The sequence below is a fragment of the Octodon degus genome, unplaced genomic scaffold, assembly GCF_000260255.1.
Source record: "Octodon degus isolate 3935 unplaced genomic scaffold, OctDeg1.0 scaffold00145, whole genome shotgun sequence".
Classification (NCBI taxonomy): domain Eukaryota; kingdom Metazoa; phylum Chordata; class Mammalia; order Rodentia; family Octodontidae; genus Octodon; species Octodon degus.
Genome location: NW_004524721.1, coordinates 4,247,631 through 4,263,782, shown reverse-complemented (window position 1 = coordinate 4,263,782; position 16,152 = coordinate 4,247,631). Strand labels below are relative to the sequence as shown.

The following is a 16,152-nucleotide window of genomic DNA, read 5'->3' as shown; positions in this document are numbered from 1 at the left end:
TAAAGGATTCTTGCCTCTCTGATCTACAACTTCCAAAGCTTTGCTTGACTGTCATGTATATAGAGTCGCCAGGTTCCATTTTGCAAACCACTGAGAATTACAGCAAATGCATTTGGCCATCAGCCTGAAATTCCCACTATGTCTTTCTGAAATGTTCAGGGTTAGTGGGATGTACCAGGAAGAGGCCACACCTACCTCAGGGTGGATAAAGACATTGGCCTCCTCTTGCAGGTGGGTGAGAGCTGAAAGCCCTGAGGAGGAGCAGTGTGGCCCAGTAGCCAATCCCTACGACTACAGGAGGCTCCTGCGCAAAACCTCCCAACGCCAGCGCCTCATCCAGCAGTTGTAGCCCAACCACTGAACAGCCACCATCAGAAGCAGCTGGAGCCTTCAGGATTATGGCCACCACAGCAGGGTGGGGCAAAGGGACCTGCACTGGTGCTGCTAGCACTGGAGCAGAGATTTTGGTCTCTAGCAGGCCTGCCTGCTGCACTGCTCCCTCAGGGATGAGGGCCATCTAAGGTGCTCTGAAAGAAGAGAACTGGAGCCTATGTCTGGCTCCTGGGACTCCTGTACTCTCATCTCTCATCAGTCCCACGGTTAGGGCAAGTTTGCCCAGGTTCCCTAACGTATCTCTTTGTTCATTTGTTTGCAACTGCTATGGATGCACTTGCACCTAAATCATCACCAGCTCCTCCCATTTTTTTTATGACTTCAAAGATAATTTCTTCCCTAAAACTAGATTGCCCAGATGTACAGGACCCTATAAGGTGAGTTGAGTTAGCTAGAGCAAAGCCTGTGTGAGGCGGGCAAAAATGTTGAAAATGAAATTCATCTCAAACTTGAGCTTTTCTTTGCCTTGGTTGTTAAGATTGCTAAATAAAGGAAGTGCCCTGGAAAGTGTGTAGTTTGTGCTCTGGGTCACCCCTTTCCCTTTGGAGCCAGGCTTTGGCTACACAGCTGTGGAGGGGCCAGGAGGAGGCTGAGGTACCTTCTGTTTCCATCACCAAACTCCTAAACCCAATCCTCCATTTATAAAATATAGTCTGCCCCCATGTGTCCTTTAAACACATCTTCAAACAAATCTCCAGATACATACACATGCAGGCACTCGTACCTTCCCAACCCCTGTGGCTTCCTTTGTCCAGCCTAGAAAAATACTGGGCTCGTCATGGAGCTGAACTGTTAGATTTTAGGTAGTCATGCTCTCCAGAGTTGAGGCAGGCCCTACTGTTCCAAATTTGGGCATATTTGAGAAGGAAGGTTAACACAAGTAGACAGAGTGTTCCATTTGTCCATTGACTGCAACTTCTTTTAAGAACTGGTTTAAATCCTTCAATGGAAGATGCCTCGGGGTCTATGCAGCCTAAAGCAGGTGAGAAAATTGGTGAAATGGTGCCATGGGCAGCTGAATTGCAAAAGGGGTTCTGTCCACAAGGGAGCTTTTCCCTTCTGTAGGCACCCTCAGCTTCTGTGCCCCAGACGCAGCCAGAAGACTCTAGAACAATATTTGAGAAGTGAGAACATGTGCAGCAGGTTGATAACTTGCTCAGCAGTTGTAATATTGTTTCCAGAGAGTTAGCCCCAAAAGCTGTGCAGGGATGGACTTGATCCGTCTACCTGTGGCAGGACCAAACCCTAAATCCTCTCCTTCCCTAGGTTAGCACCGCATCCTTCCCAGTAGTTGTGGCAAATCACTCCCCAGCCTTGTGAAACTGTAGGCTGGATCCGGCCCTGGCACCAGGGATCTCTGTGCAGCAGGACCCATGCAAGGACATAGGAGAAGGAAAGAGTCCCAGCATCACCGGAGGTGGCCCAGCCTCCCATGTTGTCTGTCTGTCCACACTCCACCAGCAGCCTTTCAGGTGCAGTGGTGCAGAGCAAATGGACTCTTGGCTGTGAGACCCATCCTTCAGTCCACACTTCCTGGCAGCCTGATCTTTCGTTGCTAGACGTGGAAGCCACAGACATCTTCAGAAACTTCTCATTCTTCCTTTCCATTAAACCCCCACAACAGAACAAGCAGTTTACTAACCGAGACAAAACAAGAATGGCCACCACTTGGTGAAAAGTTGCAGTGTTTTTGTTCTTGTTTTCTTTTGTATTTCTTTAGGAGCTTTCTTTTCTTCCTTTCTTTCCAGCCATCCCTCCTGCTTTCTCTGTCCCTCCACACAAGGGAAAACTTACACCAGATTCAGGATTTTTCTTCAGCTGGGCCTGCATTCCATCTCTGGGTCAGTTGTGTACAAGAAATAGGTCATCCAAGGAAACCATTCCCTTCAGGGCCCGAGTGTTGGGCGCTCAGAAAGCCTTTTCCCCTCTCCCGCCTGCCTTCCCTTCCCACTCGGCGGCTGCCTCCTTTGTGAACTAATGACTGTAATTATTACCTCCATGCTCTCTTTTGTTAAGGCCAACCCCCGTTAAGGGGGGAGGGGGCAACACAGCTCCTCAGAGAAAGAGAAATTCTTTACAAAGCAAATTATTGTCTAGGGAGGGCTGGCATTAAGGAAAGACGAACCAGACCTCCATTTGCATTTGAAATACGAGGATTTAAAATTTTTTTATAAAATTGTAAAAACTATCATCAGATTTAAAGTACTCTGGAGCAGCGAGATTTAATAGCATTTAAAAAGTAGCAGGCAAGTCACTGCTATAAAAACGAAAAATTCAGGTGTGATGATTTCTACCTTCTTGCTTTAATCTATTTCTCTGGGATACTTTTGTGTATTAAACACTTGTTTTTAAGACTATATTTTCTAATATGTATAAAAAGTTCTGCACACACACACACACACACACACACACACACACACCCTCTGCTCACAGCAAAATATTGTATTTGCAGGATTTGGTGTGGGTTTAAACAAAGAACCAGGCAGGCTGAGTCCTCTGCTTGTGAGGCTGGAGCGAGTTTCTCTTCTGGCTGTCTAGGTCTGGATTTGGTACCTTTGTCACCTTCAGCCTCTGAGCTAGGAGGACTGCAAACAGAAATGGTGGTTGATTTGAAGAATGGTTGATTTGAGGCCCCCAAATGAGGGCCCCAGAAGGCAATGCCTTCTCCTCCTCACTCCACGATTTGGGAAGCCCAAATTGCTCAGCTGGAAACCTCTTTTTTCCCTCTCACTCAGTCTGATTCAAGTCGCACGCATGCCGCTGGCCTTTCCAAGCCTCTGCGGGCCAAGGTCACTAAATGACCGGATCCCAACCCCCTTCAGCCATCAGTTCTGCCGGCGCTGGCTGCCTCCTCTCCCCTGTGCTCTATTCCCAGAAGTTTCCGTCACTCCGCCCAGCCCGAGGTCCTCAGTGAGAGACTCCAGCGTGGATTTTAATTGCCTCAATCAGCAGTGTTCCTCCTCATCCGTCAATCAAAACCTGGACGGCGAGTGCTTCTACTAGGCGCTTGGCCGCAAGGCACTTGCGCGCCCCGGGGCCGAGGCGGCCCATCAGCTGGCCCTGGGTCTCCCGAGAAAGGGCGCCCTTCCCCCGCTCTGCCCTCCTCAAGCTCTTGAACTGTTCCAAGTCAGGCCGGACAGCTTGGGCTCTTGAGGGCGCCGCGACCTCGACACCTGCTCGGACAGAGGCGGTCGGGAATCCGCGCTTCCTTCCCGCAACCAAAGCTAGACCTCAAACAATAAACACGCCCTTCGAAGCGCGTGTAAAACTGGTCCCAGTCACCCCGCCCGCCTAGCCGAGGTCTCCCTGGCCCGCCTGTGGTGGAGGCGGCGCCCGCCGCGCGGCAGCACCCTGGACAGCGCCCGCGCCGCGCAGCTCCTCGCTCTGGGCTCCCGGGGCCCGCGCCTCCGCCCCTCGCGCTGACTGCGTCCCGCTCCCGCCCACAGCCGCCCGGCACCCTCACGACTCAGCGTCCTCCTCCCTCCCCCCATTCCCCTCTGCCGCCCCTCACCGTCCCCGCTGGGCTCTCGCTCCCTCAAAACGCCTGGGCGCTCGGCGCTTCCGGATCTGCGGGCTCTTTCCTCTCCACCTTTCAGAGCGTCGCCACAGCGCGAGGCCGGGACCCCGACACGCGCGCACACGCACACACGCGCGTCCGCCCCGCGGGATCCCGGCCAGCCGCCGCCGCACCCGCGACCCGCTCCAGCCATGGCCTCTCCGGGCTCCGGCTTCTGGTCCTTTGGGTCTGAGGATGGCTCGGGGGATCCCGAGAACCCCGGCACAGGTAGGAGACGCGATGGCAGCGGGCAGCGGGCAGCTCCGCCGGCGGCGGGGTTTGAGGGATTACGGGGAGACGGAGGAGGCTGCGCCCCGGCGACGGAAAACTTCGCGCCTCTGCCCGCGCTCACTCGGGAGAGTCCTTGGTGGCCCGAGAGCTCCACAGCCCTCAGTCCCCCAGAAAGACGGCCCCACGACCTCGGGTTCCTCCGCCTGCGGCCGGGAGGGCTCTCCAAAGTCGGCGGTCTCAGAGACAACGAATTTGGCTGCCCGGCGGCGCGTGTGGCGTGAATCCCGACCTGGGGCCGATCGAGGCGGGGAAGGGAGAATGGTGACGGGAAGGGGATCCGGGTCTGGAGACTGGACGAGAGTCTAGGAAAGCCGGGCGGCGCGAAGCCGGGGTTCGCCTGTCCCGAACCCACTGGGAGTCGAGCGCTGGAGCCAGGCGTCCTGGTCGGGTCACAGATCGACGCCCGGCCGGCCCGGGCGCTGGTCCGCTACGGGGTAGGAAGGCGGCCTCAGAACGGCTCGGGGTCCGTGCGCGCGTAACGAAATTCACAGCTGTCTTTCCGCTTCGCGTCGGCCTGCCTTCCCGTGCAGCGAGAGCCTGGTGCCAGGTGGCCCAGAAGTTCACCGGCGGCCTTGGGAACAAGCTGTGCGGTGAGTGCGGGCGCGGGTAAGACAAGCGGGCAGGGCGGGCGACTTGGACCCGCTGGACAGACGCTGACTCGGGCCGCTGCGGGTGTCCCTGTGCAGCCCTGCTCTACGGAGACGCGGACAAGCCGGCCGACGGCGGCGACAGCGCGGCCCCGCGGGGCTCTGCCAGGAAAGTGGCCTGCACCTGCGACCAGAAGCCCTGCCGCTGCAGCCACACGAAGGTCGACTACGCCTTTTTGCACGCAACAGGTAAAGGCGCTGCGGGTCAACTGCACCCCTGCCCCGCCCACTGGGCCCGGCTGGGAGCCGGACCCGGCTTAGAGGTGCTGGGCGGAGATGACGCCGTGGGGGTCTGAAGCTGAGCGGAGACGCCAGGCGCGCTCTGTGCAGCCCTGCGCGGCCGCTTACCTCCAAGCTCGGGCGGCGGGCACTCGTGCGCTCCTGGTTCGGCTCTGGGTTTCCAGGATCTTAGGGCATTGGGAGGGACACAGTTTCCGGAAGAAACTGCGAGGGAATTCAGAGTCCCTGGGATATTTTAGGGCTTCAGATGAGATCGCAAGATGAATTCATTGCTGCAAATTAATAGGATTCCACCCCCTGAGGTCTGCGGGCTGAATTTTATCCTCGTGCACGCTCAGACTCAGTCTCCCAAACTCGCCTGCACACATACACAAACAAACACGCACAGAGACACAGCACACTGACTGGAAACAGGGGGTGTACAACAGAGCAGAAAGCCTACATTTTAATGGCCAGTTTTGCCTGACTTCCAGGAAGACAAATGTTTCTCAAGCATTTTTGACGGGAAGTATCTCCTGAAACATTTAGGGTGATTCCCTGAAAGAAAAATATAGAGAACAAACTCCTGTAAAATCGAGAAAAGGAGGCACTTGCTCATCTTGGGGGAGCGGGGATGAAGCGAACGGTATCTTACGAATTGAAATGCTGGAATTCATTTTGGTAAAAGAAATTCACTACCCTGTCTTTGAAAAATGCTTTTCATCGATAGGAAATACTCTGCGTTCCAAAAGCTGACTTTTAATATAAAATAAAATCTCTCCATTCAAAGGGTGATTGTCTGATCAAGATCTTACCTGAACGTATCTACAGTAAAGTTGAAAATGTGTTATTTTATTCCATGCTTTAGATCTGCTGCCAGCGTGTGACGGAGAAAGGCCCACTTTGGCTTTTTTGCAAGATGTTATGGACATTTTGCTTCAGTATGTGGTGAAGAGTTTTGATAGATCAACCAAAGTCATTGATTTTCATTATCCTAATGAGCTTCTTCAAGAGTATAATTGGGAATTGGCCGATCAACCACAAAATTTGGAGGAAATTTTGATGCATTGCCAAACAACTCTAAGATATGCAATTAAAACAGGTATTGTCCAATCAAAAAAATAAAGCAATTTCTTATATGATTTTTTTCTATAAGAATGTTTTCTGTTGTGTAATTATGGGCATATTAAAAGATATAAAATTATTTTCATCATTTAAAATGACCTTTAACAGAACGAACAAATTCACAAGCACCTTTTCTTATTGCTAATGCACCGGAAGTTGGCAATACTAGAAACATTATCTTAATAGAAATAATCAGGCTGCATTTGGCCACGTAGTTTATCCATTGGTGTAGAAGCAACCATTTGTCAGCAGAGGCCAGTAGAAGCGACCCAAACTGAAGAAAGAAGTGGAATATGGAAATGAAATCTCAAAAGCATGAGCCAAACAAAAGCCAGAATCCCAGTGTTGTGCTAGCCATTTCTTTGGCATAGAACTGGTCAGAAACTGGGGTAACCACCCGATGTAAGCATTGAGCTGGAGATACAGTGTTATGACATTGTCTCAAATGGCCAAGAGTACTTCCAACTTGAATTTCATGATTTTCAGAAAATCTCTCTCTCTCTCTCTCTCTCTCTCTCTCTCTCTCTCTCTCTGTAATATAGACTACTTTAGCAATCCAATCGTGTTATATAAGGATATGCGTCCTTCAGAGCTATTGTGTATGCAAGATAAGGAAAGGGAGAGGGGAAAATCCGATATCCTTAGGGGCACATTTTTAAAAACCTATTTCATGGTCTATTGGCTTTTCACAATATTCTTACATTCTGTTCACTTTATAAGGCTGGACATAGCATTTATTTGGGTGCATTCCAAGCTTTCTGTTTATCTACACGAAGTCAGTCATTCATCTATTCAGATCCTGACTTACCCCGCTTTTTTCTACATTGTCTCTAATCATCATGACGCTTCATGGTCCCGCACTTCATTAAAGCAAAAAATAACTGTGGGATAATTTCTGGTGGAAAGGAAAGATTTGTAGTTTAACTGATCTGTAGCTTTTTAAAAATTTGCTAACAAATAAAAATCTGAATGATTATGTAAACATTCGAGGAAACAACATATTTTATGCAGCAATTTTTACTGGTGAATTGTCAGTATGTATTAGTTTCATCAACAACAAATACTTAAGAATGTTTGCTATGAGATTTTTACCTTTTTAAATATGTACCTTGTATCAACAGAGAAGGAAGGTATCATAGGTTAAGATTCGGGATATTGATTTATTGTATATTTCTCCACTTCTGATTAACTATAGATTTAGAGCCAGGTATACAGGAAAAGAAATTGTTGACTAAAACTCAATCTGTGGAGTATGATTTTAAAGATTTACTAAAGATCATCCTCAATTAATGTCACTGCAGAACCCACATGATATACATACCTGGCATTAAAAGATCTCTCTCTCTCTCTCTCTCTCTCTCTCTCTCTCTCTCTCTCTCTCTCTCTCTGCCTCCAGGTTTGTAGGTACACCTGAGTGATGCTTTTAGTTCATTTTTCTTGGGCCCATTTTCCTTATCTAACATCTAAATATATCAGTTGCAAATTACTACCTATTGTTTACAATACTACCAAACCGAAAAGAACCCATAGGACTATTTTTGCATCTTCATCCTGAAAAGCTGGTGCTTTTTGAAATGCAATTGAAAGCATTAAGATGCTGGAACTTGCAAGTCAATGAAAGTGATAGTTCTGTCTATAAGTGTTCTATTTAGCATCAGGCAAAGAGGGACCAATTCAATACTTAGATTTTGCCATACTGCTTGTGAAACTTAGTCAATTGTTGGTCTAGTGCTTTTTATTTAAAGTTCAACTAAAAATCTGATGGATCAAGTTGGCTTTCTAAACAAAGTGTCTCAATATTTTCCATATTTCAATATTATTTATAACGTATTTCATCTTCTAGCCTTCTCTCTCCAAATAGCATTTCAGAAAGTTAGCAGCACATTCTCTCTCTCTCTCTCTCTCTCTCTCTCTCTCTCTCTCTCTCTCTCATTTTTTTTTCAGAATGGGGGATTGAACTCAGGCCCTTGCACTTGCCAGGGAAGGGCTTATTCCACTGAGCCATCTCCCCAGCCCCACCTTTTCTCTTTAGCTCTCAAGTGTATAGATTTTTATGCTCTATCATGTTTGTCAACTATCATTATTTAGGATCTGTTGAAGTAATTACTATCCCCGGGTCATCCTACATTTTTATAATCCTCAGAAGATTCTTTTATGAAATCCTACTTATCTCTCGAGTCCCAGAGAGTCCTTAACCTAATTTCCACTTGGACTCCACACTTAGAAGGGAGGGTATGGGGAACTACTAAAAAAGAACCCTCATGTATTGCTAAAATTACTTTGTAAAGAAATGTTGGAACTGGAAACTTCAGGGAATGGTAAGATCCTGAAAGCATTTGCAGAGTTAATTGGATCACCTGGTGGTTGAGGTGGCTGGTGGAGGGAGGCAGCTAGGGGTAGGGATAAATGTTGTCTTAAATCTTTAATCATCAACGGGAATTACAGCATCGATAAATGAATCTGTCCTTGTGTAGATTGCCAGTATATAAAGAATTGTTCAGTTACAATGGCTTCTGGCCCCTCCTCAACTGATTATGAGCATCAAGTCAGAATTGCCAGAGACTGCACACCCTCCTGGGACCATTTGCTGATCTTCAGGGACAGTGCCAGCACCTGGGGCAGCCATGGTTGTGCAGAATGTGTGTGGCCAGACATTCTCCTTTGCCGCACAATTCACACAGCTCACATGCTCTGCCTGGGGTGCCCAGGGCTGTGGGACAGGTTCTGGCTCACAAGCAAGTCTTACTCTTTCTGGTAGCCCTGCCTAGACAGCCTGTATGGGCCACTGGTGGAGAGCAAATGTAACTATGGGAACATTTCTGCCAAACCAGTAGGGCATCCTGTTCTGACCTGTCCAGCCATCCCTCCATATTTTCATTTCATTATCAGTAAAGAAACCTTTGAGGCAGGAGAGATCAAAGTGAAATAGTAAATCAAATTCAAATATATGTATATAGAGAGAAAACCAGGAATTGAAACATCATACTTGTTTTCTCTGTTTACCAAAAGTGCTCCTCAGAATGAGTCAGCTGTCTGATGTCCTGAGCACAGCACACACCTTGGAATTCCTCTCATAGTACAAACCTTGGAATTGGGAGAGCTTTTCATGCTAAAGTTTGCATAGAGTAAATATTTTGTGTGATATTAGTCACCAGGTTCATCTAGAAAATGCATGAGTTGGGACAGTAGATTAATGGATATATTTGATAATCCTTATTAGTTTCCTCACTTTAAAAAATGGCTGAGGAACAGAAATGAAAAAGCATCAGGAAGGAGAAGCTGGCTGCAGCTTCAGCTGGGAATGCTAATGAAATGAGGAGTCAATGAGGCAGAGAGGAATGCGGGTTGTCCAGATGTCAGCGTGGTGGCATAGAAGAACTTTATGCTTTTCCTGAATGGATGAACTGATAGACTCAGTATCAGAGGGCCTGAAACAGGGCAGAAAAGATAGACAGCCCTGGTGTGAGGCCATAAAGGAGGTAATAAAACAATGCTGTAGAATGGACAAAACATGCACAGATCTGATCCAAGGTTTCTACAGTTTGTGCCTCCCCAGCTCCTATCTTTTCCCAGTGTCAATGCTCCAGCCACATGCCTGGGGCTGATAAGAGAGCACACCAGTCTACAATATGAGCTGTGTGTTGACTTTTGTCCCCACTTTCCCCATTGCTTTCCTTTCTCTTGTCTTGCCCTGCTAGTGATGACAGACAATCACATCCTTAGGCTTCACACGTTTCCCATAAGTGATAGGTACCTTTTATCAGATGCTATTTCCATAATTGTCCATCTTCCAAATATTTTGTTGCTAAGAAAAGTATGGATTTATTGATAGGCTTTATAAGTCAAGATGAGGAGACATAATTCTAATGAGATATTTATAATCACATTTTAAATAGTAGTCCCCAGGAGTATGTGGATGTCAATCTGTTTTTAGAGAAATTCAGAAATTAATTAGATAAGCCTTGCTAATGGACCAATCAGTCTATTGAATATATTTTAAATCTCAACTGTGAGTGAGCTCTATTGTTTATAATCAAATACTCAGGCAGAGAAGGATGGATAAGAATTAGCTTTATCTGTGCCATCTTTAGACACGCATCACCTTTTTGACTCCAGGGCAGATCATTCAGCAAAGTGTCCTATTTTCTCATTTTTGCCCTGTCTTTTATAATCATTGGCCATTTGTCACTGATATTATTATGAATGTCGGCATGCCTGGCAGATGTCACGGTATGACTGATTTCCAGAACAACTCAACAAAGGGCTTTTAGCAGCACGAAAGCAAACAAATAACTTGTCTTTGAATTGTTTAGGGTTGCAATGGCATTTTAGTTTGCAAATATACTGAAAGCATAGTACGATATGATCTACTGTCCAGATTGCAAGACAAATTTGTTATTTTTTATAGCACATGCTTAAAGGGAGATTTTTCAAGTGTATTTTTAAAAATACTAAAACCCAAAGTAGCTGTGTGGTTAGAGGCAGTGTTCTCCATGTGAGAGGGTGTGTTCTTATGCACTACGTTTTTTGTACATTTGTGTATATTCAATTCCTGTTCCTGAAAGAGCTTTCAAGCTTCTTTGGCTAGAAAAATCATACATGTGAGAAGCATGCATTTTCATCAGTGTAAGCCTAATTCTGGTGTCCCACTTCATTCAGGTCATCCTAGATATTTCAATCAGCTTTCCACTGGATTGGATATGGTCGGATTGGCTGCAGACTGGCTGACATCAACAGCGAACACTAACATGTTAGTAGCTGAATACATCTTTGTATAATACAGGATAATTATTAGTAAGATTGCATAAAGTCTATTTCTTATATGAAAATCCATTCTAATTAAGTAGCTCCTAAAATAGTGATTCCAAATTCAGAATTATGTGACTGTTCACCCTTATTTAACAGAAAATAGACCTGATATGTTTTGAATGCAACTAAACTATACAAAAGTTTTAAAATATAAAAGCATGTCTTTGGACATATTGGATTCATAATGATGTATGATGTATAAAACAAAGTGGAAATTGAACTAGATGTTGTCTTTTACCTAGTGTTACCCTTCTATGGTCTTTATTGAATATGATAAGCCTATATGTTAATAATTAAAGCTCTTGGCTGTGAGAAATGAGTAAACCTTTCAGAAGACTTTTTTTAGTCTCTCTATTTAATGTAATTATAACATCTGTGAGTGTAAGTTCTGAGAAAGGAAATCATTCTATATTTTAATGAAAAATTATTCCTTTGAGTTGCATCCATAAACTGGTCCTTTCTACACTTCAGGTTCACCTATGAGATTGCTCCAGTGTTCGTGCTTCTGGAATATGTCACACTGAAGAAAATGAGAGAAATCATTGGCTGGCCTGGTGGTTCTGGCGATGGGATATTTTCTCCTGGTATAGTGATATTTCAGCTTTTATCTGTGGTTGTTTATGGGTATGATATGCCTTGCTATGATCCTAAGAAAATTAGGTATCTAGCTCATATTTCAGATTAAATTATATGGGCTATGTGTTGATAAAAAGCATGAGTATGGCTAAATAATGACCATCAGTATGCCTCCAGTCTAACTATTCCAAGCTCAAATGTGTTATTAATGTTCTAGACAAGGATAAAAAGATGGTATTTATTTAGTACTTCTGTGGTCCTACACTATATATATAATGTGCGACAGTGGAAAAAAGATTCCTAATAAGGGAATTCACTCTGTAGTATCATTCCTAGAATTAGTGGAAAAAAAAAAACCAGTAGCCTCAATTAATCAAACATTCATTCTTCAAATGTACATCACAAGGTAGACAGACTCAATAAGAAAGGATGCATGGCTCCAGTCTATGAAATAACAATGCTGATTTATACTCACTTCAAGGAGGGCAGCAAATATGGGAAATAATTTCTTAGAGCTGAAAAGGAGTAGTAATTTCTTTGAGAGATTTCTCGTTCCTTCTCTTCTTTATCATTTCACTCAGTCTTTTCCATCTTGCCTTTTATGACCAGCCATTCCATCCTGAGCTCCTTTATTTACACCTCTCCCAGCCCAGAGAGTCTGCCTGGAATGAAACACTGTGCGCTGGGTTCATGCGTGACCTTGGTTTGATGAAGAGAAGAAATAGGAGAGTTAGGAAGGCAGTGAGAGGGAGAGTCATTGACCCAGAAAAGACACTAGTGAGCAGGCTATCACCTAATCAGCCCCAGGAGAGGCAGGTATCACATGCTGAGAAAGTCCTGCTGGACTGGCCAGAGCCACACCTGCCACTGTGCTGGCAAATCTCCAAAGACAAGTGGATGATGAGGGGAAAGACAAGGAAAGAAAAAGTGACAGTGGATTTGGTCTGGGGCTTCCATGCAGCATGGGTGCCTGCAGCTCGGCTCTGCCGTTTTCTTCTATGTATTTAAATACATAGCATATATTTTTCAAGTGCTAAAGGAAAAAGTGTTAGCTGACTGGAAAGGAAAATTAGCCTTTTTTCCAAATGTTGAACACCAGCTGTGTGGACTTTTAAGCTAGCTTTTAATTTTTTAGGAAATTTAGTACTAATTTTCCCTTGGATTAAATTTGTAAATTTGTCATTATTACCTGAAAATGATGATTTGAAGGATTTTCCATGAGGAACTGGATAAGTTTGGGAAAGCAACCTCATTTCTACCTTTACCACACTTGCTTTCATGTTTGCTTGTAAAAACGAGCTGTCCCTGAGACACACCACCCTCATCTGTCCTCTAGTTTAATAGTTCCCAGAAAGGGCAGAGAACAGTTGTGTCTTTTGACTGAAAATTGAACTAACTTGTGGAGGGCCCAGGTCTAATTAACCTGTTTGGTCTTGGAACCTGCATGGCCCAGGAAGCACACTCTCAGAGAAAGAACCCTCTTCGCTAGCTCTGTTAGGCTAGATGGAACTTAAGGTGTACTGCTCCATCTTCACGGATGATGGGGACTCATCAGGCAGAGAAGACTGACACTTGATTATCGGGTTCCTTTTCTAGAGCCTAAACATCACTGTGCTCTCCATCAAAGAAGGAAGCTGTAGGAGTCATACTACACTGTCATGTAGATATTCCTAAATCAGAGGTGGCAGCAGAGAGACTGACTTCATATGTGTTTCTTCTCAACTTTCTATAAGGGATCACAGAGGAGAAGCAACTCCTACCTGTGGTTATTTGCCAGGCATCACATCCCTTTCATCCGAGACTAAACTCAAATAGAGAAGTGTATGACTTGAATACAGAGCTGGGCCTCTGAGCCCAGGAATACTTTTCAAAGCACAGCCAATAAGGGTTTCTCCCCTGTCCAAGAAGGGCTATGAATCAGTGAAAACAAGAAGGCTGCTTGCATGTGAAATGTTAAGCCGGAGTAGAAGTAACTGTGTGCTGCTGTCCTCCAGGTGGCGCCATATCCAACATGTACGCCATGCTGATCGCGCGCTACAAGATGTTTCCAGAGGTCAAGGAGAAAGGAATGGCTGCTGTCCCCAGGCTCATTGCTTTCACGTCGGAGCACGTATGTGTTTCCCTCCTTTCCGAGTTTACGTTATATGCGGTAAATCTTAGGAGGCTGGAAGTGTTGAATCCTTGCGGTTCTGTTTCTGAACGCATTCTTGGGAGAACACGGAGAGGAGGACAGGCGAGTAGCCGAGTAGTGGCCTTCTTTGTTTGGAGGTTCAGGAACACCTCAGAGAAGAAGTGGAAGGATCCCCACCCTTAGCATCTCTGTAATGGCATTGTGTGCTGGGAGATGGAGAGGGAGTAAGAGTGCACAGTGACTGTGAGCACCTTTGGCCCACCGAAGCCATGTTCCCTAAGACTACAGTTCCCTGGTGGTAGAGCCTTCTGATTACAAATTCAGTCAAATGATCAGATAAATAGTCTTCCATCATAGTTCCTCGAGCCATTTAATATCAGTGTTTGGGCTTTGGGCCCAAATTTATCTCAGAGGAGTCCAGGTTCCTGGTTATCGCTGGCCTACTGGCCAGGCCAAGGCCGAGAGCTCTGGTCTTTGTTTTTGAGCATGGTGGCAAAGAGCCTGGTATTCTTTCCTCGGTTTTCAAAGAGCTTTGCCATTCCTCATGGCATTACCACAACAATGAAAACAAGGAGCCCAACCTGTCCAGCTACCCACACAGCTCCACCAGCTTTCTCTCTCTGCCTGAGGTAAAGCAGCAAATGAGCCCAAGCCATCCTGCAGCTATCTGTGTAGCACCTTGGTTCCAGTCCCTCTTGCCACCCAGCCTGCAGGCAGCCAGAGCTCTCTGGGCCTTAACACATGTCAGATGAATGTTGTTTGTCATGTGATTCAGAAGACTGTTACTTCATGATCTCTGTCTCAGAGAGTCTGGAAAATAATTGCCTCCAAGAAACCAGGAAGCCCTTAGAAGGCAGGGAAGATAGAAGATGAGAAGGAGAAAGACAGTGCACTGGGAGACTAAGGGATGCTGTAAAGAGTCATCAGTTGGGTAAAGCAGGGAACATAGTGGGTCTCAGATCTCACTACAGACCTTTTCTTTTAACTGTTTTAGTAGGATTCATATTGTGCTGTATTTATAAAAAGTAAGCAAGGGGTAAATACAGCTTGAAAAACCACTGGCTATGGTTCATTACTATAGCAGTAGCCAAGGAATGAAAAGAAGCAAATAATTATTTGTGAAAAACACTGTTTTGAGCATCTTGTTTTGGGCTATATTTTGGAGTTTTGCTAGTTGTAAAACACTTTTCCTCAATTTAAAAAAGTCAAATTTAACAGAAGCCCACAACCTGAAATGACCTATTGTTTTTCCCTCTTATTGTTACTAGAACAAAGCACAAACTTAGTGGTTTAAAACAGCATGAAGCCATTATTTTCTGCACTGGAGGTCAGGAATCTGAAATGGAAGAAGTAGGGCTGTGCTCTTCCTGGGGCCTCTTACAGGAAATCCCTCCCCTTGCCTTTCCAGCTTCTAGAGCCTGCCTACTTTTCTTGGCTCATGGCATCTTCCTCCATCTTCCAGCCCAGCTGAAGATCATCTCCAATCTTAAAATCAACCCCTGACACCTGCCACATTTTCTTCTCTGGCTCTAACCTTCTGCTTCCCCTTTCACACATAAAGCCTCTTATGATTACACTGGGCATACTTGAAAAATTTAGGATTATTTCCCATCTCAGTAACTTTTACTTCATTATATCTATCAAGCCCCTTTTGCCATGTAACATAATATATTCACATAATATATTCACTGCTTTGTTAGGATGTGGGATCCCTAACAGTCCAGGGGTCTATTACTCAGTCTACCATACCTAGTACCACATATTTTTACTTCTTCCAGGGGAAAAATTCAAGATATAATTTTTCATCTCAATGACTATTTCCCTAAAGTGTATCTGGACTACCAACTAACTAAATGTCACCATAATTCAGCCTCAAAAAGCTCAGCTGATCTTGTGGGGGATCTTTTTCTTTGGGCTGTTAAGCTATTTCAAGTTAAAATGCAGTTGGCCCGGCAGCAGGCTGTCCTGTGCACTGTGCTCGCCACTGCTGGTTTCTGCATGAGCTTTTCAGCTCTGACTTGATGTGAATTGATTTAGTACGTTCTAGAGCACGTGACCTGGGAATAATGTTGTGTGCTTTTCTCCCCCTTGGATTGCAAGCACAGAGCCCACTTCATCTCCGGGAGAGAGGCAATTTGGCTATACCACCACCCTCTTTCCTGTCTCCACAACATAATTATGAATGATCACTCAAGTTATGAATCTTTCCTAAGATACCAGCTGGTTCTACCTGTAGGCCTGCATTGCTTTTTCTGGTGGTGACACTAAGGATCCAGTTGAGGTCCTTGAGCATGCCAGGCACTTCTCTACCACTGAGCTACATCCTTCTTGACCCCTAGGATTACTATTTTGGAAAGATGAACTGTTTTCTAAAGTTTACTGACTGACATGTGATTACTATTTGA

The 16,152-nt window shown here is 45.4% G+C and overlaps 2 protein-coding genes across 2 annotated transcripts in view; both read left to right on the top strand.

Annotated features, from left to right (window-relative positions):
* Positions 1-349, top strand: part of Myo3a (myosin IIIA) — a 180,483-nt gene extending 180,134 nt beyond the window's left edge. The window contains 1 exon segment of the mRNA XM_004641883.1: positions 241-349. Within this exon segment, the coding sequence (XP_004641940.1) occupies positions 241-349 (109 nt within the window).
* A 3,743-nt stretch (positions 350-4,092) lies between these two features.
* The window catches only part of Gad2 (glutamate decarboxylase 2), a 79,713-nt gene continuing 67,653 nt past the window's right edge, over positions 4,093-16,152 (top strand). The window contains exons 1-7 of the mRNA XM_004641882.1: positions 4,093-4,177; positions 4,771-4,830; positions 4,927-5,076; positions 5,975-6,208; positions 10,891-10,981; positions 11,512-11,624; positions 13,611-13,726. Coding sequence (XP_004641939.1) covers positions 4,102-4,177; positions 4,771-4,830; positions 4,927-5,076; positions 5,975-6,208; positions 10,891-10,981; positions 11,512-11,624; positions 13,611-13,726 — 840 coding nt within the window. The 5' untranslated portion in view covers positions 4,093-4,101. The remainder of the gene's footprint in view (positions 4,178-4,770; positions 4,831-4,926; positions 5,077-5,974; positions 6,209-10,890; positions 10,982-11,511; positions 11,625-13,610; positions 13,727-16,152) is intronic.